Source organism: Venturia canescens, chromosome 4, assembly GCF_019457755.1.
Source record: "Venturia canescens isolate UGA chromosome 4, ASM1945775v1, whole genome shotgun sequence".
Lineage (NCBI taxonomy): Eukaryota > Metazoa > Arthropoda > Insecta > Hymenoptera > Ichneumonidae > Venturia > Venturia canescens.
Genome location: NC_057424.1, coordinates 21,975,633 through 22,002,417, shown reverse-complemented (window position 1 = coordinate 22,002,417; position 26,785 = coordinate 21,975,633). Strand labels below are relative to the sequence as shown.

At 40.5% G+C, this 26,785-nt stretch overlaps 1 protein-coding gene across 1 annotated transcript in view; it reads left to right on the top strand.

Moving 5' to 3' along the window:
• The first annotated feature begins 6,492 nt into the window (after positions 1 to 6,492).
• Positions 6,493 to 26,785, top strand: part of LOC122409956 (uncharacterized) — a 75,058-nt gene continuing 54,765 nt past the window's right edge. Inside the window, exons 1-2 of the mRNA XM_043417876.1 lie at positions 6,493 to 9,156; positions 12,421 to 12,506. Coding sequence (XP_043273811.1) covers positions 6,508 to 9,156; positions 12,421 to 12,506 — 2,735 coding nt within the window. The 5' untranslated portion in view covers positions 6,493 to 6,507. The remainder of the gene's footprint in view (positions 9,157 to 12,420; positions 12,507 to 26,785) is intronic.

Genomic DNA, 26,785 nt, shown 5'->3' with positions numbered 1-26,785 from the left:
CTTGCTATACTGGAATTAAATTTTCACCGATGCATGTCTACCGAAAGCCTCCATTCGATATCTTAGTAGTAATTATTAATTGAGATGTATTACGATGCTTCTCGATTTTATAATAATCATAAAAACAGTAATAACAATGAATATGACCATTCAATTTACAGTCCGAATGCAAATTTTGAAGGTTCTATTCCTCCTATATCGAGTGGCAATATTAAAATGCCAATTTTCGAAGAATTCTTTGATTTTTCCTATTATCACGTCATGCCACTTATTCTTAATGCCCAGTTCCAATATTTTTCGTAAAAATTTTCATCACGAACAAAAATATCTACGGTATCGCGCCATTTCGGGCGAAGGCTGATGTAAGGCCCCGCGATCCCCACTGTTCAATGTTTCGACGCGCAGTGGCTATTGCTCTTCCACGAGTATGTATACACGGATATCGTTATTGTTATTATTATAGAGCTGTATATATACAGATTTTAGTAGCAGGGGCTCGCAGAGCGGGGGCGTCTTGGCAGGACCTTGTTGCAACCCACACGCAGGGCCGTATGCTACGAGTGAGCCTCTCAAAAGGTGCTCTGCGAGTGGCCACTCGAGATACTCTGGCTGTAAAAAAGATAAAAAAATACGCGTATAACAGACACTAGAGGCACTTCATACACACAAAGCGAATTTCTACGCTGCCCTAAACTGAAACCACGGTTCAGCTTTATCGTTTTGCCTATTTGAGAACAAACGATTTTTCGAGCTTTTAACGAATTTGAGCTTCACGAGTTTTTTCAAGGTAGTCCTTTCACGAACCCGAATATTCTACGAATAAGTGATTTTAACAGTAAAGTCAAAATGCGTGCGCATGGACTGGCGAAATTTCCGGTCAGGTTATCGAACGTTTAATAAAGAATTGAAATTCGAAAAATCGCAAAATTTATACGGGAGCTTACGGAGTTCCATCATCACCACATTTCTATTAAATAATTCGTATACTTAATAATTCTAAATTCCTGATACAAACTGTCTCTTCAAAAGAGACATTAACGATAGAAGTTTGAAAAATGGCAGAAGCAGAAGCTTTTCCCATGTAGCCCCGACTTCTCAGAGGTTAGGAATCAGTCGAAATTATGACGCTGAAGTTTGCAACGTTGGAGTCCAACGAAATGATAAAAAAAATTCTCCAATAATTCTAGTGATTCTCCAATTGCGTTCCCTGTCGAATTTGCAATTTGTAGTTTTTCAACCCGCACCGATACTTCGTGAAATAAATAAATTGGTGAATTACAAATGTTTTTTTTTTTTTCATTTCGTTGGACTCCAACGTTGCAAACTTCAGCGTCGTTCGAAATTTCGAGTGCCCCAATTTGCGCCACCAAAAATAAATACGCTCGTGCGTAAGGAATACCTTAAATCTTCTCAAATAATGACCAATCCACCAACGACCTAATCGTGGAATATAAAAATTAGAAAACATTGAATTAGATGTTTTCGCGAGGTTCGTCAAAGCCCCGTCGATGCTTGGTACAATACATTTTTCAGCAATCTCAATATCGATGATTTTTCGTCGAAAAAAAATATTGCATGCCCCACGAGAGTGCCCATACGAACGGTGTAAAAGTGCAGCAACAATGTCGACCAGGTCACGATCGGCGGCCTGTCGTGTGGTTTAATAATCACCTGACAGCATCGCAGCGCAGATGCCAAAGTGGCCGGGGATACTTGCCTCCGATATACATACGTATATAGAAATATGTAAGCGTTTATTCGTATATGTATGGTAGCTCTATATATCTCGTTGAAGGATAACGTGTACGCGAAGATTCAATCCTCGGAGTTTCGAAAGCTCGGCGAAAAACCATTAGCAGAAGATATAAAAAACAAAAATAAATAAAAAAAAAAAAAAAAAAGAAGCCATCTCTCGGCCGATTATATGGGGCGTATAGAACGTAAATATACATGTATACATACAAAAACACTTATAGCTTTAAGATCGAAGCGAGAGAGGACGCACCCCGGAGTTTCGTGGCGGGGCAATTACACGAGACGGAAACTCGAGCTGACCGCAAAACGGAACTTAATTGTGCAGAGCCGTCGTTCACGGACCCGTTAACTTTCTTGACCGTTCTCTCGTGTGATGGATCTCCCGTATAAATATGCGTTTATAAGCATATTTATAGATATAACGCGCGTGTATATTCATGTATTCAAAATATAAGCACTGGTTACTTTGTTCGACTCGGAACGAGCGAGAGACACTCTTCAGTGTAATAAACATCAATTTGTGACAATGTTGCACATGTTTATATTCAATCGACTCGATACGATGATTAATCGTTTTGACGGTTCTTCAAGAATCTTTCTTTATTGATCATGTCAATTTTTTTTTTTTTCTAGATATTTCTTAATATCGTGCGATGAAAAGAGACGTTTTTTGCAATGTTTATTCGTGAAATTGTTCATTCGAACCTGCAAGCAGGTTCATTGATAATCGGAATTTTCAAAAGAATTTTTTCTGTTCTGAGACGGTGAACTAAAAAATGGTATACACTTTGACGTAACTCTAAGGAAATATCGTAGTTTTCAGAAGTTTTAGAAGCTTCATCTATTCCCTGCTCTAAGTTACTTAAAAAACGTACTGACATTTTTGCAATTGTCGATTTAAAAAAAAAATCTTTTGGGCATAAACGTTGGTGAAATTTTTTTTTTGCACTGCAATATCAATCCGATCCACTCTGATTGCTTCTATTAAAAAAGTGTCGCGTAAAAATTGGAATTGCTTAAAAATTTTTCCTTTTTTCCAACATTTATTTTTCTCAGCACTTCTTCTTTGAAATCGTTTCCGGAATTTCAAAAGTATTTCTTTTTTTTTGTTTCCGGAAAGAACCTACCAAATTGCAAAAATGAGAAAAAAAGAAAAAAGAAATTTCGCAATTTTTGAAATACTCCGTTTTACCCCGGTCATCCCCATTTCAATTTCATTTGATTACCACTCTTTTATCTGGCTTTGTGCTCGCACCGTTCGTTTCCGGTCCTTTCGTTTGTAATCTGACACGAGTGTGCTCTGATCTACTTCGTATTTCAATCACTCGATTGAAACTGGATGTTATTGGGCAATATAAGTCGAAACTTCAAATCAAATAACGCGAGTTAGTGTCAAACGAGAGCAATCGACACGTGTCCACGCGTCGATCACTCTTCTATTAAATTTCCATAAGTATTCCTGCGTTGGCTAGTCTGCTATTTGTTTTGGGACTATAAAATAAATTAAAGAAAAAAATGTACGTCGAACATTTAGTATCCGTGGGACAAAGAGGACCTTAAGGGTATTTGGTACAGGCGATACAATGTTGCCATTCTAAACCATGCTAAAAACATAAAAAATTTCAAATTTATTAGAATTTTATAAAATTTGGTGAACACATTCTTTAGTGCCAAATTTGACAATACACGTTTTTAACGATTTTTCTTCTGTACAGTTATCGAGTAATTTATCACTAAAGTTCACGTGTATAAGCATAGCGTTTTCATATATATAAAGTATACATTCCGGGCAGAAGAAAATTTTGAAAAAAATTGTGTTTTCGCACTTGATGTTGAAGAACGTTATCACCAAATTTGATCAATTTCTAACTATTTAGACTTTTGTACCAAACATCCTTAACGACTATTCAATTGCATATTTGCTATTGGCGAATTTAACTTTGCTACGAATTTCTACGAGCCTTTACTAAAAAATCAAATAATTTCAGCAATTTTTGAAGTACCCCGCTTTGCCCCGGTATCCCTTATAGAGCACTGGGATTTTTAAACTCATTTGTAACAATTTATTTGGATTTAATTTGCCATGAAAAATTCAACCATCCCGATGTCACTTACAATTAAGGAGCATGGATCGCGACGATACAATGTTGCCATGTTAAACCATGTTAAAAATATTCAGAATTTAATCAAATTTGGTAAATGTATTCTTTCAAAATATATAAGACAATACAAATTTTTTAGATTTTTCTACCACATAGCTCTCGAGTAATTGAACACTAAAGTTCACGCGTATAAGGATAGAGTTTACATATATACAGTCATACATCTCGTGCATAAGAACTTCGATTTAACGCTCAATTGTTCGATAACCATGTGGTAAAAAAAATTTGAAAAAAATTGTATTCGTATACTTGATGCCAAAGAATGTTGACAAAATTTTATAAAATTCTCATTATTTTGATTTCGTTATCCACCCTCCTTAAAACAGCATTTTTTAATACCTCGGACCATAAAACACGGAGGTATAATAATGTATCGTCAAAGGGAAGATGAGCTTTTTGTTATGTGCTACAGCCCGAGCGTATCAAATAACTCGGTGGCATCGATGCAAAATTACTTGAACATGCAGAGTGCATGGATCCTGGGGGTAAGGAGATATAGGTGTGATTCCATGAGTTCAGGTTCAGTGTTGAGTCTCTCGATCCAGGACGAGTTTAGCTCGTTTTTACTTTTTATATCCCTGTCAGTCGTCGGGTTTTGCGAGGCGTCACCTGCCCGGCTTTCCCGCTCCTCTCTCTCTCTCTCTCTTTTTCTCTCTTTTTCTCTCTCCCTCTGACTCTTGAGTGAGAGAGGAGTCCGTAGGCCGGCTGCTGTGTCAGGCAACTGCTGGATCTGGAAGCAGGCTTCATGGATATCGCCGGCGAGCGAGCCACGAAGAACGTCGTTCGTATTCCCGGCGCCGCCGTCAGTTCGTCGTGCTCTCTCGGCTCGAGCCGTCGCCCCGCGACTTGTGTCCGGCTCTTCTCGCTCACCGCGAATTCCACTTACGCTCACACGTTATTTTTTATTAACAAGATTAAACAACCACGCTTGTTGTAACAAAATACGAATGTAGAGCGATACACGCACGCTTGAGAATCTCGAAGAGAAGAAACGACCTCGGAGACGACGACCGACACGTCAGGAGAGAAGTATCAAAGACGAGTAGGCTATCAGGATGTTGTAATACGGAAATATGATATCAGTACCTAGTGGGGATAATATAATGAAGACTTTTTTTGTACATTGGCACTGGAGAGCAGGAAAACCATTTTTTTTCATTCCATTTCGTCGGTTTGCTGTAACTAATTTTTTTGTAGGGTCCAAAAGTCTCGTTCACGCTCAGGGACATTAATTTCACAGCTATTTATCGCTGTGTACTTACAGACCACACTTACGCAGAAGCAAACATGCATCGTTGCGAGGTAGATGAAATTAAGGTAGATACAAAGCAGCCGGAAAGGGTTCACGAGGATACTTTACCGTCAGTCAATGGAGAGGGCGAGTGGAACAAATTAACTGATCCGGGGATCGAGTTTGACCTTCGAACAAATTTGGGCATGGGTCGTTAAACGATGGGTGTGCGGGGCATCATTTTTGATAAAAATGGGTGCTAATGATCCAATGAAAAGTTGCCTAGGACGAGTTGACTCTTGTGGAACGCGGGCGAATTTTCAGGCTTTTGATTTTTAGGGATTTCCGCCGGAAGGGTTTTTACAAAAATGAATTGAGTTTTTCTTGCATTTATCGCGGTCAAATGTAACGCTCGTCAATATCGTTGTCCTTGGAAAGATGTGTGCCAGAGATTTTTCGAAGCGTTGGTAGAAAAATGATGTTTCAAAAGAATCGTTTATGGCTCGTTAAGTCAAATAAATTCGTTTATTCCGGTGAAGAGTATTTTGTTTGTGGAAGGTTGAGAAAACAGCTTACGTCAAAAGCAAGATAGAGAGCGAGCGCGGGGGCGGAGAGGGAGAAAGGAAAGAGGATAAAAGTTGGAGGCATATGCTCGCCGCCGGCCGCCCTCGCTGTGTTGTCTCTTGTGAAGAAGCAGAGGGCGACGTAGACACGAAGACGACAACGACGACGACGACGACGACGACGACGACGACGTTCGAGCACCAGGACCAAAGTGGTCGGGCGGGCGCGCGCGCGATCGTGAAAGTGCCGGCAACTTTTCAGGGTCGCTTGGAAACGCGCAACGCGATCGGGACAACAAACCACGTACACGTACACACACGTGCAACACGATTCGCTCCTTTTTCGCCTCTGTCTCAGTCTCTCCATCATCGAGAGCGTGCAATCTCTCGAGGCTCGCTCCTCTCCAATCTCGTGGATGGGATACGACGACTCGAGAGAAACTACACACAGTCGTGGATTCGGCGATTTGGCTTTGGCCACGAATGCAAACGCCCGCGCTCACGGGCTCCGCACTCTTGCATTCGTAGGAGGGCTCTATCGAAGAATCATTTGTTTTTAGACAAAAAGCACAACAGAGACGAACGGTCACGACGAATGTACGCTCAATACTATTTTTTTGTTTGGTTTTTCTTTTATTCTCAAGTACGAAAGTGTTCCATTGGAACTGTGACTAGTAAAAGTGTTCGAATGGACTGCTTCGATTTCGAGGGTTTACAGTGACTATCGGATTAAAATAATCTGCTCTTGGATACAGTGTAATACTATAAATCAGTACGAAACTATCAGTGCTGAAAAATGACTTCGCGATTTCGTAGCAATTGGTCGAGAGAAGGCTCCCAGTCAAATTCGCTGAGTTTCGATTCAGGCCCGAGTCAAAGCAATCATCAGCTTATCGAAGACGAGTATCGCAGTGATTTTGACTACGAAGATTGTTCGGACAACGATATTGCTCTTGAAGATAAAATTGATAGAGGAATTTGCCGAGTGCATTCGGTCGATAATAGAAACGGAAAGTTTCGCGACGCAAGTGGCTCCGGGATGAGTCATTACGTCGATGATCGCGAATTCGAGAAAGATGGAGAAAATAGGACAACTGCCACAACCAGTTACCATCGGCGCTCGTGCCGGGAGGACTTTCGATTCCGGGGCGACGCCGAGGTCGAGGATTATTCGCAGAGGGAAAGGAGGACACCCGTTGAAAAAAAGGGTATCAAGAGCAGTTTTGCCATCGGTACATCAATAACGAGATATAATCTTGGCGAGAGTGCTAACGACGAGGAGAACCTTGAGCCCGGGCAACTTGGTTCGACGTCGTTGATGACGATGACGACGCTGACGGCCGCGGCGACGACGACGACGACGACGACGACGAGCAACGGTAATTCTTCGATAAGCTTACAGACGAGCAACGGTTCGACGAAACAGGTCAAGCGAATCGAACCGAGGCGTGATCATCATCGGACTATCGGTTCGTTGACTCGTGGCGAACGTCCCGTGATCGAAGACTCATCGAACCTCGGTGCAAATTTTATTGGCTCGAATGACCTCATCAATCGAACAACCGTACGAACAAACGAGTATTCGAACGGGAGTAAAGCCGGCAGATCTGCTAACCGATCGTCCAGGGATGACAGCAACGACGAGTTTCCTTCGCCAACTAGGGCCCCTGGCAAAGAGATCGATGACTTCGGCTCGATAGATCGCTCTGCTGGAATGAGCCGCATCCGAGATCGCTCGTATTCACCCGTCCAACGAATCGCGAACGGATCGAATGGCGATCCTTTCGATAGACGTTCCGATAGAAGAAAAAAGGATGCCAGAAACGACGAGAGATTTTATACCACGGATCAAAGATTCGACGATGATGACCAAGTTTTACATTCCCTCGAGCACAGATCCAGGAGACACGCCGATGGAAGATCGCATTCTCCCATTGAAAACAACAACGAACGAGTTTCAAACGAAAACACAAAATTCTCAATGAGTCCATCACGGAGTCGTGACAAGCACCAAAAGGTCGAAATCTTCGATACTCCAGCTAAAAAATTCGGCAGAGAAGGCTTCGAGGAACCGAATATTCTGTTCGATAATGATTATAGCACCGGTGAAATTGCGGCTCGTAGAACTAACAGAAGTCAAAGTGAGAATGGACGTTCCAAGCAGTGCAATGAGATTGACGACGACGATGCTCAAACGAAAAAAGCACCGAACGGTAGAAAAAGTAGCCACACTCGTTGCAAAGCGTCACCGGAAGAATTCGACGTTCAGATTCATCGATACGAAAGGGCGCTTCGGATGCCACGCAGAGATTCAGATTCGAGCAAAAAGACCTCGTCCAAGAGTCAATCGTCCGATCTTTCGAGAAAAAGCTCATTCGAGGATCATCCAAGATTCAAAGATTCGAATCCAAGCAAGAAAAATCATCAAAAGCATCGAAGCTCCGAACTTTCGAGAGCCTCCTCGGAAGACCGCGAAGACAAACGAGCGAGCAGAAAAAATTCTTCGAAACATCGTGATGTCAAATCAACGAGAACGAGCTCATTGGCTAGTCGAAACTTATTAGACACCGGACCCCTCACCAACAACAATAATGCTAGCGACGATCATCACAACAATAACGGCAACATCGTTACTAACAAGCATCACGAAAAAAACGGTTTTCATCGGCGCGATAGATCGAATTCTTTGAGAAGGGATCATGATTCATCATCCATCACGAGAGGAGGTAGACACGCATCAAGATGCAACCATGACTGGGACGAGGATGACGAGGATTACGATAAATCGTCCTGGAAGAACGATCGCCACTCGAGGCCATTGACACCACCGAAGCCCGTGGATCTCAAGGACCGCGACGACTCGAGAGAACGAAGATCCAAGATATCGTTCTCTTTCCTCAAAGAACGAACGTCCCAGAACGAGGATGATTTTCCTCGCAATTATGTGCATGGTCACAACGATTGTCGAAGCAAGCTAAACAGGGGAATAGAAAGTTTATCAGTGCCTCAAGGACACGATCGTTTCTCTTCTTCCACGAGAAGAGTCGGATCTACGAGATCGTCGAACGACACGCGTCAGGAGAGTTGCAGCGCGCAGAGCGAACTTGGAAAAGAGAACGCCCTTAGTGGCAAGCACTTGACCCGGGAAATTATCGCGAACGATGAAAACCCTTGTGAAGATGACGACAATTTGAGTTTCTCAACGATCGAGAGAAACGGCAAGACTGTGATAAGAATTAGCACGAATTCCCAAAGTCCTGTTGGACTTACCGAGCCACGAGCACGACGACGCACCTCGCATCGAGACACCGTAAACCCGACGCGCTACCGCAAGTACGAGGATGAAACTGAGGATGAAGACGATCCTGACGAAACTTCTCAACGAAATTATAGACGAAGGGACTACAGACTGGGTCCGAGGAGACTGTGGACCAATCGAGACGGGGTATGAAATTCATTTTTCAACTCTTTCACAAAGCTTTTTCACATTTTGCCGAATCAAGTGTCTTGAAACAATGCGCCAATAATATCATCCGATCAGTTTCAATGCCAAAATCTTTTCATCCCTCTCAAATTTTCACCAAACAACAAAGCTTTTTTAACCTCAGTATTTTACTTCTAAGAAAACGTCCAGAATTCGTGGATTAAGAAAATCCGAATTTCCCCATTTCTCGATACTCGATCGACACCCTTTTCACCATTGTTTTGCGCAACATTTCCGCGCCGTTGTCGAACGATTCGAGAGAAGAGATACCGCTACGAAAAAAGAGCGAGGAGTCCCAGGCAGCAGGGATGAGCGTATATAGAAAGAGAGAATCAACGCATCAAGTAAATGTCGAGGGAACGCCTACGTCGTTAGCGCATCGCGTAGGACACCCGAGCAAAAGAGAAAGAGAGAAGAGTGTCGTTGTTCGCGGTGTCGGTCCACACGCGAGATAGGATGTTCCCTCGTATGGCTCGTGCTGCGGCACTTAACTTCGCTAATCGACGTTCGTTAATTCCGCTTCGACTCTCTCTCTCTCTCTCTCTCTTTCTCTTTCTCTTTCCTCATCCTCTTCTAACACTTAATTTTTCGCCTGGTTGTGCGATACGTTTAGCTGCGACTCTTCAGCGCCGTGTATATTTTTCACTTGGGAGTATGAAACATCGGTAAAAGTGTGAGTGGGCGGAAATAACATTGTTTTAACACCGTTCGAGTTTCGCGTTCGTACACCGATACATCGAGTAATTAAAAACGTGTGGCCAACGCAAGTGCGGATGATTCAAAGGCTTCAGGCTTATTTTCGGGCTTCGCGGGGATTTCGTATTTATTCAAGCACGATGAAGTGGTCCAACACACACTGGCACGAGGACACATTTTTTAAAATATAAATGTACAGTTATTAAAGATTGCTAAACACGACGGAGATGAAGATAACATGGATCTGGACGAACGGTGTGTTTCTTCGTAGTTTGTCTAGTCGATATTTGGTGATGCTCAGAAACGACGTAGGTAAAAGCCGGTCCGTGTAGGCGTACTGACCATATTCGATCAGTTACGAAGTATCCATCTCTCTCTCTCTTTATTTTTTCATCTCTGCCTCTCTTTCTCTCCCTTAATATCTGCTCAACCGGATATTTTTCGCTCATTAATCCCGCGTGTGGTCTTCACCGCGTATATCACGAAAAACATACTCCACGGGTCATTTTCTATTCGCGTTTAATCACGCGAAATCATTATTTATTCTAATCCGAAATCTTCTTCTGATAAAATGAGATTTATTTGTTTGATCTTTGGTTTTCTCAGTATTTTTTGGAACGATCGTAACACACGCTTTTCTACTCTGGCTCTCGCGAACGGACGCCAATGGGAGGGCGACGATTGGAAAAGAGCTTCGTTTCCTGGTCGCCACACGAACGTCCTTGTCGCTGGTTTTAGAACTTGCGACTTAATTATCGTTCAACTCAGTTTTCCAAAAATTTAACGTAACCATTGTTTTATCCCCGAACCTTTTTTTTCAACATCCAACTTGAGGAGTCACCAATATTTGCGGATGGAATTTTATCGAAAGATGAAGAGGTTCATTTTTAGTGCTCGATGCCGTTATTAAATATTGGCTGGTGGGCGCATACGTATAAAGACACGTGGAAAATGCGTAAAAGCTCACAAGTCCGACTAGTACAGAAACGCAATGCGCTCGTTATCGAAGAGTATCTCAGTTCTTGGCTATAATTTCATCGCTTTCTTACCGCCAATTCATGCGTGGGTGAAGAACGATAACGATCGTTTTATCGACTGTTACAAACGCGAGCTTTATAGGCTGAACGAGAAACTGAACGACGAGAAAGAGAGAGGAAGGGAGGGATTATTTTATTCAGTATCGATAACACATACGGACTCTTGAACTTGAACCAATGCTTGTGTATTTCTTCAAGTCGTTACAAGCCTAGCCCTTGGTTTTAAAACTTGAAACATCAACGACATCGATGATACATCATTTTTTCATTCGCATTGGAAATAAATTTTCATGAGGTACTAATATAATCCATTGTGCTGGAAGAACGCATATTTTTTCAGGATTTCTTTATATGAATATATTAAAAATACAATGTGGAAATCGGAGTGCTTGAGACCGAATTTTCGTGTTACTTGAAAAAAGATTTTTATTTTTATTTTTTTTTCATCAAAATTTAATAGTTCAAGCCAAAGGAATAAGCTGTTCATACTTTTTTCTCAATTGAGAAAAAAGTAGCATAAATTCGATGATAAAATTCGCATCTTCACTCTCTCATTAGGATCGATCATCGCCTTGATTAAACATATTATTCGATCAAAGTGAGCGTATAATTGAGTCGATGGGACGAAAGATATCGATAATGAGGCTTCCTTTTCGCCCGTTCGCGAAGAGATGACGCTCCGAGCCCGAGCCAACCGCACCATATCCGCACGTATCCCATCGACAGTTTAGAGAGACACCGATAGAGCGAGAAGTCCATGCTCGGTCGGTCATAGATCGACACAACGCACAAAAAAGCGATCTTTTAACGATGATCACAAATAAAGTACAAATTGAATCCGTTTATACATCAATATTTTTGACATGTTATTGGTCCATTTCATGAGCGTTGTCAAATTAATGAAAATATCAGTTTTCATCGCCTTGACGTCGCTTTATCTGTTCTCATTATCTCGAATCTAAAAAACAGTGGAATTTATTAAAACATTTTTTATAAATCCTCCAATAAAATCAGATTATAATTCTGCTGATACTGGATAAACGTGAAACAGAATTGAATACCACCAAAAATTACATCGCACTCCATGAACTTGAGTAGAATTTCATTAAATTCGATAAATTCAAATTGCACATCTTCATGGATTATTATTAGTAGCAGAATTTCTCCTTAATACTTTCGTGTTCTTTCGAGTTGATCGAAGGTATTCGCAGAGTATTTAGCCACGATCTGAAGCCTGCAACGTTGGAGTCCAACGAATTGATCTGAAAAAGCTCCCCAACAATTCCAGTATTCCAGTAACAATTCAGAATTACAAATGTTATTTTTGTTGGACTCCAACGTTGCAAACTTCAGCGTCGTTATTTCACGTTACTTATTTTGAGTTTGAAAATAGTGAATTTTGGGTGCACAATAAATTTAAATAATTTGACGTGATTATGATTTAAAAGTGTTCTGGAGTAAAGTTAATGAGTAAAAAATTAATTGCTTCCAGGGTGTTCAGATAACGGACCTCGACGAGGGTCAACCCTGTTTGCACTGCGGTGAAACGTGTCCCGGTTTTTCGCCCCATTCTTGGAGGTGAGTGATACTTATAAATATGAAAATTCTAAATATAAATATAGCGGCGATGGAAATCGACGGAGTGAGAGGTTCGAGGATGAAATATCAGGCGAGAAGGTAAAATGTTTTTCGAGCCATCGTTATCTTGTTACCGCGGGAGTTAATGAGAGCTCGTTTGTGAAAAATATCGGGCGGCAAAATTCGTCGGCGTGCATTGACTTTGGTACGGAGCAAGCCGAACGCGTTGCAAGACGCGACGTCTGACAGTTAAGAGAGAGAGAAAGAGGTCGTCGCGAGACTTCCGACTTTTACCGTTTCACTCCTGTTGATTTTGGCAGCTCCCGGGGACCGTACACCGGATCTCTGTGTGTATTACACCATCACTCATCCAAATTAAAACGCCTCTGTTTCAACACCCTCTTATTACTCGCCCTCCACCGTCCAAAATCATCTCTGACAAGGTGCTTGTTATAAATTAACCAAAGATATAAATGACAAAAGTATGACTGATATTACTAAAAAAACGTTGAAAAAATTCTCGGAGGTATCGACATTGACTTCTTATTACGACACACGACGATTCAACTCAAACTTTATTTTTAAATTAATAAAAAAAAATGAAGCGGTTGATTCAGTATCATTTTTTTCACGAGGTCTCACTATACTGCCTTAAAGAAACGGTGTAAAAAAAATGCTTCCTTAGCTCAAATTCATGAGCTTCCATCACCGCGCAGAGTCTCGCGTCTAACAATGTCATTTCCGGCAAGTTTTGAAGGTGTAAAAAAGACGTTACGAAATTTATTATTTTTTTCTATTAAAATGCTCGTTATTGGAGCTGCAAACAAGTAGCGGCTGTAATTACAAGCTGCTAATTGCATCCCTCTTAGATGAATCATACTTGGCTGATGTGCGGTAATAAAGAAATTAATTGCGCGCGGGAAAGCCCGAGTTCGATGCTGGGGATCGTTCGCGCAGAGTCTTTCGTCGGTTCATGCAACCAAATGAGGTCAAGCCTCTGTCAGAACAATAATGTCTTGTGCTAGTACAACTATATGGACGTACACACGTAACAATGCCATCGTCTCGTGTACACACCTACGAGCTTTCATTACCATCGAGCATGCAGATGAAAATTGTAAAGAAACACAAATAAAATTTCTTCAAAGAAATTCATAGCGAGACAATCTTCTATGGATATAACAACATCAAATTTTACATGTCACTTTTTGGGTGTCACATCTGATTTGACAGGATATCGAGGAGTGGATAATCCTCAACCTGTTGCTTGAATTTGAGCTTTTATTTGAGGTAATTCATGCACGAAACAATTTTCTTGAAAGTCTTGAAATTTACACAGAATTAAAACGAATAATCGACTGACACGGGTATCAAATTTTAAAGGGTTCGTCTTATTGGTTATTGAGATAAACGTGCTTAAATAGGAAGAAAAATACACAGGGTTATAGGGACTATGCGTAAAAACTCGTTTATCTTTCCATATAACGATTCTTACGAAGTGTATGAAACACAATAACAATGAAGTATATAATGAAGGTTCTTACATAAGATTGAACGTAATTGGTAATGAGCACTCGTATAACCTCACATTTGCTTATTTCAGTATTTTGTTCCTTCTTGGCTTGGCCCATTCCTGTCATAGTCTTTTTATTCATACTTTTTCCTCGATCCATTTCCCGTTGTGTTTTCCCTTTGCGCTCTCTAATGCGATTTTTTACATAAAAAACTATAGTATTTTCGCCAGGGACGAATGAAATTTCGGGTTCAGTCAGAGATGGGTCCCCGATTAATTAATGGCTTGTAATTTCATTTGCCAAAAGATAAGTTGAAAAAATGTGTTTACAATTTCGAATTAATAACTCTGACTTTAATTTAGAGTGACTATATCTTTAATTAGGGAGTCAAAATCGATCCAATTTAGACACCCATAAAATACGAACCTTCGGACATGACCTACCTTAATAAGCTCATTCATGGAGTGCGCGCGCAGACGTCAACTTGAAATTTGCACAAAAACTCGTCGAGTTATTCATTCGCCGAAATAAATTTATTGATAAATCGTTTGACAATTGGTACAACGTTTTACAAAATTACCCTCGACTAGACCGAATCGGTGATTTACTTGTGACAGAAATAATTTATAGTTTCCTCGTGTGTTTTTACAAGACCGGCGCGCACAAGCGTAGTGAGAACAAGTCGCAATGAAATAGAGGAAGATTGAGAAATATATTTTTCGCTACTACTCGTTAATGTGTAGTCTCTTCAATAATATTAACGTACGAATAATTGGCAAAGTATCAAAGTAAACCGCATGGTTGAACAGTGAGATTAGTTTCGGCTCGAGCACGAGCAAATTGATCCTCGAAAATCAAGAGTTCAGCGGTAATGCTTTGCTGCGTTAGGTCCCCATTAAAGGGTGCCTCACATTTGTCACAGTTTCAGAATTCAAATGAGACTTTTTTTTCGTTAATAGTGAAAATCAAAAAATTAAGTTTTCACCGTCTATTCATATTGGATCCGGTGATACTTCTTTGTCTTGTGAAAAATGATTTTCTCTGTTCTTCAACTCGAGATAAAAAAAAAAATTATACTTTGAAAATATACAGAAATAGAGCAACGCGCGTTGATGTTCAAAGTCATTATTAGCATGTTGTTTTTGGTGATGTTCATAAATAAACATTTGGACTAAAATTCTCAAGCATTTCTCACGTTTCTAAAGATGTGTGAAAAAAATTTGAGAAATTAAGTGGTTCATTTGCCGTGGAATGTTGCACGCATACACGAAATACTCTCGTTCTCAATTTTTCGTTTTTTACTGCTCTCCATTTTCTCTTTCTCTTTCTCGCTATTTCTGCTTTTCGATCTTCCTACATCAGCCGGACAGCCACACAAATTGAAGGTTGTATATATATTCGACCAAACCAAAGTTCTTACCGAGAAGAGTGTGTAGGCTCAGTTTATTTCGAACGTTTCGCCGTGTGACACACGACGGTAGAATGAAACTGTCTCGAATTCGGTGGTAACGAGAAGCCCTCGACTGTCTCGCGCGCTTTAACGTGCCCGTGTCATTTTTACGGATCATCTCGTACATGCGAGAACGCACTACGAGAACTCACCGAATTAAATCGTACGAGAGAAAGTGCAATCAATGCCGAAAAAAAAAGTCACACCCCAATTAATGATTAAAATGTTTACAAATAAATCTTCACATCGATACCTGTTTACGAGTTGAAGACACAATAAACTGCGTACAATAAAATACAATGAGATTCTCATTGAAAAAAGCCTCAACACTTCTCGTAGCATTTACATTCACAAAAATCGCAAAGTAGACAAAAAATGGCAGGTTATCTATTCTACATGGAGTAACTCGACATTGTTTCATCTCTCCAGCCAATTTATCCATCGTTGAAACATGTCCAAGTGTAGCTAGTGTACAAACGCGTCAACCCTCCGTCGGGGAAGTCCCGATCGTAGGAGCCTCGACTGTTGTATGTGCTCGTATCTTTCGTTGACTGTACTTTTCGCACAGAACCGCTCGTTCTTGATGAAAATCTTTGAAATTAGTTAATCTTTCCATATGTACCAGCTGCTCGCTCCATCAGTTCTCAAGTTTATCGACAAATTTCTAATAGAATTATTTCTTTTATGATTTCGTCATTTAATAATGCTACGAGCAAATATTCATCACAATCATAATAGATATCTCTATAGTCTTTTGAAATGATAACTCTTCATTACATAGTTATAAGCATTCTAACTTCGTAAATTATTAGCTTCTGGAAACAATCTGAAAAAACATCCATTTCAATATTCTTAGTATATATTTATTAGTATGGGTAAAAAAAAATATTTTTTTCCCCAAAGAATAGCCTTCAGATAGTTTGAAGGCTTCACTCCATTTCAGTCTACAGATTGATTTTAGTAGATTTTTCATTTTTGCCACTGTCCTTTGCCACCATGGTTTGATTGGATAGGTTTGAGTTTATCGGGTTTGTTCGGATTTGTTTAGGCTTTGTCGGGCTGAAATTTCGCCAGGAGTTCGTGATACTGGAAATAATATGGGCTATATTTTTCGGATAAAAACTTTTTTTTTCACATACCTTAATAAATATGTACCAAGAATATTGAGATGAATATTTTTCCACAGTGTTCCAAGAAGCTAATAAGTTATGAAGTTCGAGTGCTTATCACCATATAATGAAGAATCATCATTTCCAAAGGCCATTATGATTGCCACGAATGTTTGCTTGTAGCACTATTTAATGACAAAATCATAAAAGAAATGATTTTATTAGAAATTCGTCGATAAACTTGAAAGCTGAAGATGCGGGCAGCCGATACACATGGAAAGATTGACACGCTTTAAAGATTTTCGTCAAGTACGAGCGGTTTTGTGGGAAAAGTACAGTCACTTGGACACTTGACACGTTGAGAGTTGCCGCACTCGGAGAGTTGCAACGATGGAAAAATCCACTGGAGAGATGACACGACGTTGAGTTGCCCGATGTAGAGTTGACAGCCTGCCAAAAAAAAAAATTAATTTCTTTTTTCCAAATACCAAAATAAATTTGTCTGCTGTAAAAAAACCATCGACTTTTCAATGTTCTTAAACTATCACACTTGCTACAATGTTAATAACATCAACTAAAAATAACTCACGATGCTTCAAGTTTACGAAAATCCTAGAAATTTTAGAAGCATTAACCAATTGTTTTGTACGGTGGGAAATGGACAGCGTACGAGGGGAGACACGACCGGGTAGGGAGACGTGTTCGTTGTCCATCTGGAACGAGAATCTTACAATTCACCTCACGTTTGGAGGCTTGTATCGCTCAATGAGGATCTGCCTAAGTTAGACACACAGGCAAAGAGCGAGAAAGATCAAAACGGACGAAGACGACGAGAGATTTTGGAATGTATTCAAGTGCATTAAATTCGTCTATTCTCTGCTCAGTGATAAGAGTTTGCATTCGAGAACTCGAGAGTGATAAATGCGTGAAGCTCAAATGGGCTCACCGAAGCTTATGTCTTCACATTTAATGCCGATGACTACGATTTTGATACCGTGTGTTGACGTTTTTAGAGTGATCCGTCGACATAAAAATGTGTCAAACTCGTCCACAGTATCGTGTATTTTACAGCTTTTGTAACATCAAAATATAGTATATAAAACGAGCCGATGCGCGAAGTCTGGAGTCGAAAAAAATGATTTTTTTAAATCCCAGACCGCGCGATCCGGTTGACGTTTTGCTGTTTCAGTAGGCTGAGTTTCAACAGATGAATGTTTTGACGCTCAATCCCGATGCTTATAAATCACTCGTGACGTCATTAGATAAATTATTTGTCGAGCTACCGGGCTTCGAAATCCAGGGAAAACGTTGTTTCGAAAGTATCAAGAAGCAGTGGGCAGTTTTTCAATCCCTTTTCGAGCATGTCAAATGTAACTGTAAAAGTATTTTCTGTCACAAATTGACACCCAATTTTCCAGCCACATCTTTTCCGACGAGCCTGCTCCCCTCGCGATTCGTAAACCACGAAAACCCTTTTTACGAAACACCATGAATAATACAACTTAACATCGTGCCAGTCTTCGGTACGTAATACAAATATGGCGAGAGGGAGTGAGCGAGGTCGTGAGGCGGTAAGTCACGCCGAAAGTTACTTTTTAAACATGCGTTTATGCACATATTGAATTGCTTAACGTTTACTCGTATCGCACACGTGCACACGGGGTCTTCCACGTCGGATGGACCAGCAGCGCCCACGAAACAATATTTTCATCAACAAAATCATGTTCATTCTTTAAAAAAAGTATCTTTTTCAACGCATCTCGTTCTCAGTCTTTTCCAATATTTATTCAAGCGACGAATCACTCTTGGAGAATGGGGCTTTTTCAATATCGAGTAAAAATCAAATTTCCACTGTTCCCAAAACAGATTTCGTCCCCATCGCCATCCGTTTCGACAGGAAAATGAGAAATCAAGTTTTATGAAAAAACAGATCCGCATTCACCGCTATGTAAATCGCGATTTCACGTGCATTCCACACAAACTTATGAATATGCACGTATCGTAGTGAATATCGCAAGAGTGATTATGGACTGAGAGCCACAAGGAATCACTTCACGAGCCCGCTGACTCGATATTGCTCCACGCGATCTCACACACAACACGACTTTTCTCGAGTTTAGTTATATCCCGGCGGTTATCCACCCGCTCCATCGTCGTCGAAGCTGCAGGCTTGCCTCGCTCTCGGCACACATTTACAGATATATCGCGGGGGCACACATGCATCAATATACGCGCATGTGAAATGAAATGGGATTAGGAAAGCACACGTGGATAATATAACTAGACCGGTAACGACAAATTTACTTTTAGTGTTCACGGAATCGAGCGGCTGCTCGTTAAACCAGGATCAGGATAAACCTGTTGAGTGTGTTAATTGGTCGAACGATCGGATCGCTCAATGAGTATAATCTTATCGAACAATGGCCTCTGCTCTTGTACGACAAAACTGGAGTTACAGTGATAGTGCGAGGATCGTTGCAAAATCGTGAATCTCCACTCGAGTGCAGGCTTGTGTGTGCGTGTGTTCGTGTATGCGTGCACACGTAACCGTGCAGATTTGGGTGTGCAAGACGAATGTAAAAATACGAAAAGTTGAATATTGGCGAGTCAAAATTGGCTTGCTTGATGAGAAACAAGTTCGTCGAGAGCGATGGGAGGGTTAATGAATGTTTCAAGTCGCTGACGTTGTTCTTGGCCCACACTTTCGTCGAGGTCTCTCCCACGGTATATTTCACGTAAAGAGAGCGCGCCCGCATCGAGTCCCCGCGCGCGGACGACATTTCTATTTCGAATTCTTTGTTGGCGGGTTACTCTAGCGGGCCACCTATTTCGGATTTTTAAACTCACCGAAACACTGATTCAGTGGGTAGAGAACATGCTAAAATCACCTGCATAAACGGTCCACGTTTCGATAAATACTATTTTTGGCTTCTCCGCACCGCCCGCTTCGTGGCACTTGACCTTGTGTCGCTCTATAAACTATGTTATTTTCACGAGATGAACCGCAGTTTTGCGAACGATCGTGAAAATAAAAGCATGGAAATTGAAGGATGACCGGAAGTTCTTAAGAATATGGTCGCACCGATTCTCAATTTTAGGGATACAATAAAAATGGCAGGGTTTGTTATAAAAAGTCTGCGCACTGATGAATAAATGAACGTGCGTCCGGTTAAATATTGAGATATAAAAATTGTAAGGTAATAAAAGAGAACTTCTGCTGCTCGTTTAACGAGCTTGCATTTGTGTGAAAGTTAAAAAAAAAAAATAAAATAAACGTACTTTGCTTCAATGAAAAGTTCATTACGCTTTTAAACTTTTTATCGAGCACCGTTAATTTTATTGGACCACAAGTCGGATGTGCTCTCGTCCAGCTATTTTTGTGTTGATTGCAAAATTGCATATCGCAAATAAAATATTTTCACGTCCCGAAATAATAAAAATATTCCTTAATTGGCTGTAAATGAAAGTTTTACGTTTACTTCGACGTTCAATGACATCATGGCAATTTTTACTCTTCATTCGAGCATCGAATTTATTCAATAATTTTTTTCCCCGGCCCATTACCGACGAATCTCAATTCAAACTTCAACAATCCATTAGCTCGCGTCCTCTCCCTCTGTTTATTCTTTTCTTACCGTTCCTCAGTCCACGTTTTCGAATACGAACGAAAAGCCTAAAATTCTTAGATACCGTTTGAACGATGCCTGATCGAATTGACGATGCTTTTAACGTGCTTTACACGCGTATACTTAAAAAATAAGTATTCGAGCTCGCACTCTGTTCACTTTGACGTAACCGATATGTAAACAGTGAAAATGTCCACATTTAGCCCTCCAGTACGAGATAATTCGAGTCACACTTCGTGCACAAAAATATTGATACTTTCACCCCAATTTTCAATCGAACCACCGAATATTATCGATCGCACCGTTTAAAATTACAAAGACAATCAACAGGCAAATATCTTTCGCCAGAATTACAAACAAAATAGTCATTCTAACGATCGATCCGACAAATCCCAAAATAATGAAATCGTGCGATTACAAAATGTGATAATTTTCATTAATTCCAGTCCGCCGTCTACTTTTATCGAGATTTGCAGGTCAACGACAGCATAAATCGAAGCACTCTCATCTAATTTTGATGTTCTCCTTGAACAGTATTCTCTAAGAGCGCTCATTTAATACCTCGGACCTTCAGATGACTCTTGTCATTTCCGCCCTCACATCTTTATCTCTGGAGGAAGCAAAAATGTTTATTCGAGTTGTTAAATATATTTGGCTCTTTATTGTCGAATAACCTCTCAGGATTGCGAAGAGCTCTAAACAGAGTGACAAAATCTTTTCAATTTTCCTTTTCTCTCTCTCTCTCTCTCTCTCTCTCTCTTTCTCCCTTACTTTTTCCCTCTCGCTTTTTTCCACATTTGCTTGCTCTCTCACATACATCGTGGGCACCCACGCGTCGCGCGCGAGACCCGCGGTGAGATCACCGTTATAATACGACTCCTTTTAGTCACGTCTCGCACGGCCGTACGACTCTTGTGTGCGCTAAACACTCACCGAGTATTGTGCACGGTGTGCGACACCGGGATTGCACTACAATGCTAAATACATATGCATGCATCAGTGTGCATCCGAGCGGAGCGATGAAAATATATCTCTGAATGCGCGAAACGGTCGCCGGCCGTATGCATACGACTCACGCGCGAACCCTCATCACTCACTTGTGGCGAAGGAAAAGAATAATGAATAAACGGATGAAAAAAGCAGCTCGAAAATTGCTAGCCAACTTCGTCATCTTTCGTCGGCACCGGGCAGATCCTCGCGACGACACGGTATCAGCTTCTCATCTTTTCACGCTTCGATACGCGGATGCGTTTGGTAAAATCGACGTCGAGCTCAGCCTTCATCGTCAAAAGAGCGAGCGTGAAATTGCTCAGGAGTTTTTTCATCCTTGCTCCTCGATGTTTACGTGAGCTTGTACACAAAAGTGCGTTATTCCGCACAGCTAATCGGGAAATGAGGATCGTGGCAAAGGTCAGTGGTGAGGTCTATTTTCGAAATGACACTTTCGAAGAGACGCGAATTCGAGAAAATCGTTTTATTTGTGTGGAATAAGAGTCGGCGGTACGAGTATTTCAGCTCTGAGGAAATTGAATTTACGCTTGACAAACGAATTGAGTTGTGGCACACGTGGATACGCGTGGGCGTAGAAAATAGTGGCAGTTTAATGAAAGCACGAGGAGTTAACCGTGTCAATTTTCACCCTCCTTAACAGCCGGAGAATTTCATTCAAAGGGTATGACCGGCGACATTTGTCGGGCGTATGAAACGTGGCCCACTCATTCGAAGTGTCGATTCGCTCAGCCAGGGTTGTAGACACACGTTGGCATTTCGTTCCTGTCTATGCGTCCGTTATATGGGACACTGAGAGACATTTGAAAGAAAAATGCTCATTGGGAGGGTGATTTTATTCTCGTCGTCTAAGAAGGCAGGATTTTTAGCACCACTTCGTAGAACTTTTACAATGGAATTTATGGCGAGGCAATTTCGCAGTAATTTCGTCATCTTCGAACACGTTTTCTGGTCTGCAGAAGCATCTGCAACTTTCTCCGTTCAAATTCATTGAAACTTGATCGTGAAACAAATTTTTTTAAATCAATCCCGTCGATACGAGGAGTGAAGAAGAAAATTAAATTTAAAAAAATGTATTTGGAGTTGTGAGCGAGCAGCTGTTGGTTGAATCGACGCGATTCAACAGTTTTTTGTTTTATGCTAATCATTTTAAAAAACATACACCCGATCGTATCGAGTCATTGCTAAGAACCATGCCCACCAGTAATATAGCATATATTTCAAAAATGGTTAAATCATTTTTCACCTTTTGGACAAACATGCTGCATGGAAAATTTGTGAAAATCAGATGATCGTGCGGTAAAACGCATGACTTACGGCTTTTGCCCGTGCGGGCAGTCGGGAGTTAAAAATGCGTGAATTTGGTTGTTAATTGCTTCTGCTGCAGCGCATTATTTTGTTGGGAAAATATATTTTCGATGTTGAAAACTCGTTCAAAAGTGACGCTAAGTGGCACGCGTCTCGCACAATTTTCAAAACGTGCGTGTAACAATGCACGTACGACACGTTTGCCTTTCTTTATACGCGTGACTCGGAAGAAACAGGTCAATTAACACACTTAAAATGCTATCAATTGTATTTAGCACGCGTTGAGATTGAATTACAGGGCGAAAAAGCCCCTGGAATTCCCATGAGATTTCACCAGAAAAAAATAATTTATTGAGGCAGGTTTTCCATTGTCAGTCTTTTGTCGATCGATTTCTCGTCATGATTTTTTATTCTTAGAAATTAATCGATCATTCTTAATCATTCGTGATAAGAATAAAAGTCGCTGACGTTTTAATATATTGAGTTTGAATATGCAGCGTTCCATTGCATCCTCAAAGACTCTTTCTTTACTTGCAGGATGAGTCAAAAAGATCAACGAACTCGCTTTCCACACACACTCCCACAAACGTCTGAACTCTGTAAACTCGAGATCTGCCTCAATTTTTCACTCCGCTATATACCCACGAAATTTATAAACAGCATTAACGACACGTGTAAACATCCTCCGACTCCTTCGGTTTTGAAAAATTGGAGAAAACCGCAAGAAAATGCACAGCAAAGCGTGAGCAACGAGGGAAGAAAAACATGGAATTCTTGAGGCTTTTTTACCTGATCCGGGACGCAAAATATGAGGCGAAAAAACGAGACAAAGATATTCTCGTGTTTGTGACATTTGGCCGTCGGGAGTGGTTCCGCAATGACGTTTTATCCACAAAAACTGTCAAACATATTTCATTAAGAATTGAGCAGTTACGCGTTCTCCAGACTGGCATTTCAGGACATTCGCCTTTACTTGAAATTGCAATGATGCATCGTCTCGCTGAATAAAACCGCATTATTTGAAATTGAAAAAGAAATAAACGCGTCATCAATAATCTTCAAATAAAGTTTCATAATTTTGAAAAAAATTTACAAATTCAAACTCCGTCTCGCACAATTTTCGTACTAAAAAACACTCAATAAAATCCAATTATCCTCCATTAAAAACTACCAAAATGGCACAGCTAGTCATGGAATTTGTGAAAAAAATTGTTTCAATTAATCCAAAAAAGAGGAATCGAAAGGTAAATTGAGAATTCCGAAGATTCCACTCGCCGGGCCTGCCAGAATCGAACGCTCCGAAATGCTACTCGGCCGTTTTCAATATGACGCGGTTAAAAAATAATCTCGACTCGTTATTCTCACTATCAACAATTTGCTTTTAAATATCTATACATATACGATATGCATGCGAAACGTAATTGTGCGAGAGTGCTGATAAGGACGAAGCATTGCCCTTGCTGGCTTATCGTCCAAAATTTAAACATGGCACATTATCATGTCGCCGAGCGGCGAGGCCGTACAAAAGCTTCTTCCTCGCACACTCGCGTTTCTTAGTGTATCTATTCGTGTACGTGCCCGCGATCCCAGCAGCGTTGTTCCCATTTTAAAACAACTGGCTGTCATTGCTTTTCAGTCGCGCTTACTTCCACGAGTAATACGTTATCGTGAATTTTCTAAAGCAAGCAGTGAGAAATTGAACGAAAACGCGGCTCGATTAATCGTCTGGAAAACTAATGTTGACTGTGATTTTTAAATCGAAATAAAAAACGAAGAGGCGAACTCGCACATTCTCGGCAATACCGAGAAAACCCGCGTGATAAAGAATAAATTCAATTAATCCCGCGGTGTTTGCTTAAACCAACGATATCGCTTCGTCATTGTCGTCTACCTTAACATATATTTGTGTGCCCTATACACACAGTACGCGTATGTATACACGAAAGTAGCACTGTTGTAGCGAGTAACCGCCTGATAAACCGAGATTTACGAGAGGAGAACTTAGTACAGCACAGTCGGAGTACCGAAATGATGGTCGAATGACCTAAACGCCGGGTGCGCGCGATTTTTAACATTTTTTTCGACCCACAACGAATTAATCGATCGATTACAATAATTTTTCATAAATCACCCGTTCGTACGAAATCTCATCGTCGTAACTGTACGTTACTCCTTCGGACAAGAATGTCCGAGGACGAAAACAAAGATGGAAAATGCTTGACGCGAGTCCCAGTGGGCGACAGATGGGAAACGTGGAAACGCGAGGTTCTTTTCGCCGGTGAAGTGTCAAACGTCCCTCACAAGGATCGTGAGAAATTTTCGGTATCCACTAGCCCGCATAGAGTTGTGGAAACTTCAAATTTACGTCGGGATAGTGATCGTTGTCATCGGTGAGTTCATCAAATGCTAGGCGAAGCGAATGAAAGTTTTTTCGACGACGAATTAGTTGGTATTAATTCGATCTTTGGAGGCCCAGCTTTGGGGGCACATAGAAGTAGAGGGACCGGATTGTACTCGGTTGAAATTTATTCAGTGCGGTATGCACGAAAAATTGGCGAGAAGCATAAGTTATTGAGGAATCGAGAGAATGAATATTCTTCGTTTGTGCATCGTTGCTGCGACGAAATAAATGTTGTTTAAGTGCGCAGGATTTTCTACAACTACTTTACACATGCGAAGGTAGTATCTATAAAGAGTGAGCGTTCTTCATTCTCGTCTCTTTGTGACTCATCTAAGAGAGGCAACAATGCAACGTGTGCATTGTTTCGATGATGCGTCGCAACGGGCTTACACAAAAATATAAATCTCACTCGTGCCAGCGAGTCTAGCAGGAGAAGGAAAATTTAAAATTGCGACGCTTTGCTTCCATGCAACTAAAGTACATAAAAAGAATATGGGAAGAAAAAAAAACAGTTTTATATTTGTTGGAATATTTTTCACGATCGTTACGAGTTTTTTGACTGCGGAGATGCGATACAGATTTTACACCATTTGAAATTGATATGGAGGTAAAAATATACATTCTTTTCGAGTGGGCGTCTTTTTTTCAGTCGTCAATCACAGAAATACGAAAATAATGAGGCAAGTGATATTTTGTTTGGTGATTATTGAGAAATTAAAATTTTCGAACAATGATATTTCTTTGGTAAATATTTTAAATATTTACTTTTGCTAAAAATGATTCTAAAATTTATTTCAGCATTATTGTCAATAAAAAATGATATGGGGGTTCATTTTAGGGAGGGGAAAGATACAGAAACTGAAAAAAAAAAATTTTGAAAAAATCCAAATGAAATTTCAGTTTATTCGTTATTGTTCACAATTTTGTTTTTATAAGCAAAATTTCAATTTCTTAGCAACCGTAATCAATTCATTCATTCAGTATTCATTGTTCCAAACTCATTCAACCCCTTATCTTTAACACGTAGAAGTGTTTCGGTGGGTCTGGAACATCTTTCGATGCGTGTGTGGGAAATCGTTCGGAACATCTACCTTATTTCGTATTTTCATTTTCCTACTTTCCCCTTCGTGATTTTTTTTTCAGATCTCAAAAGAACATTTTTAATAACATTTTTACCTTCCCCCTCCCTGAAATTAATCGCGGTATCATTTTTTATTAGTGATAATGTTCAAAAAATAAATCTCGCATGCTTTCAAGCAAAAGCAAGTATTGTAAATAATTACAATTTTTCTTTTCTCGTGCATTATTCAAAGAATCTATCCATCGGTAATTATTCGTTGTACGAAGTTAAAATTTCTTCTAAATAATTCATTTTTGCTTGAAGGTTAAAGCTAAACGAAAATGAAACTTGAACTCATCGCGATAAAAATACTTTCTCACTATGCACAACAATCTCAAGCTCATTTCCATTCCGACCCTGTTTGAACGAACTATCGTTTCACCATCTCAGAAATAAGATCCTTGTACAATAAAGTTTTCCCGTATTTATAATAAAAGCACTTCGTCGCAGCTAAGGATTGTTGCATTCTTCGAGACAATGTATAAATAACACGCAGCATTGTCGATTCTCCATTTTTTCAAAGTCGACGCAGCTCTCTCTCGTTCGAGCGCGACGAGAGCTCTGATAATGCGATGCAGTGCTCGATTGATAAACTCGGGAACTACGTAATCGAGGGATATCGAAATTGAGCGCCTCTCACAGGCCGATGGCTGCATAAAAATCGAAGGAGAAAGAGAGAGAGAGAGACGGAGAGATTAAATGGAAAGTGAGAGAAATGAGAGGGAGGAAGAGCTTAGAGAGGG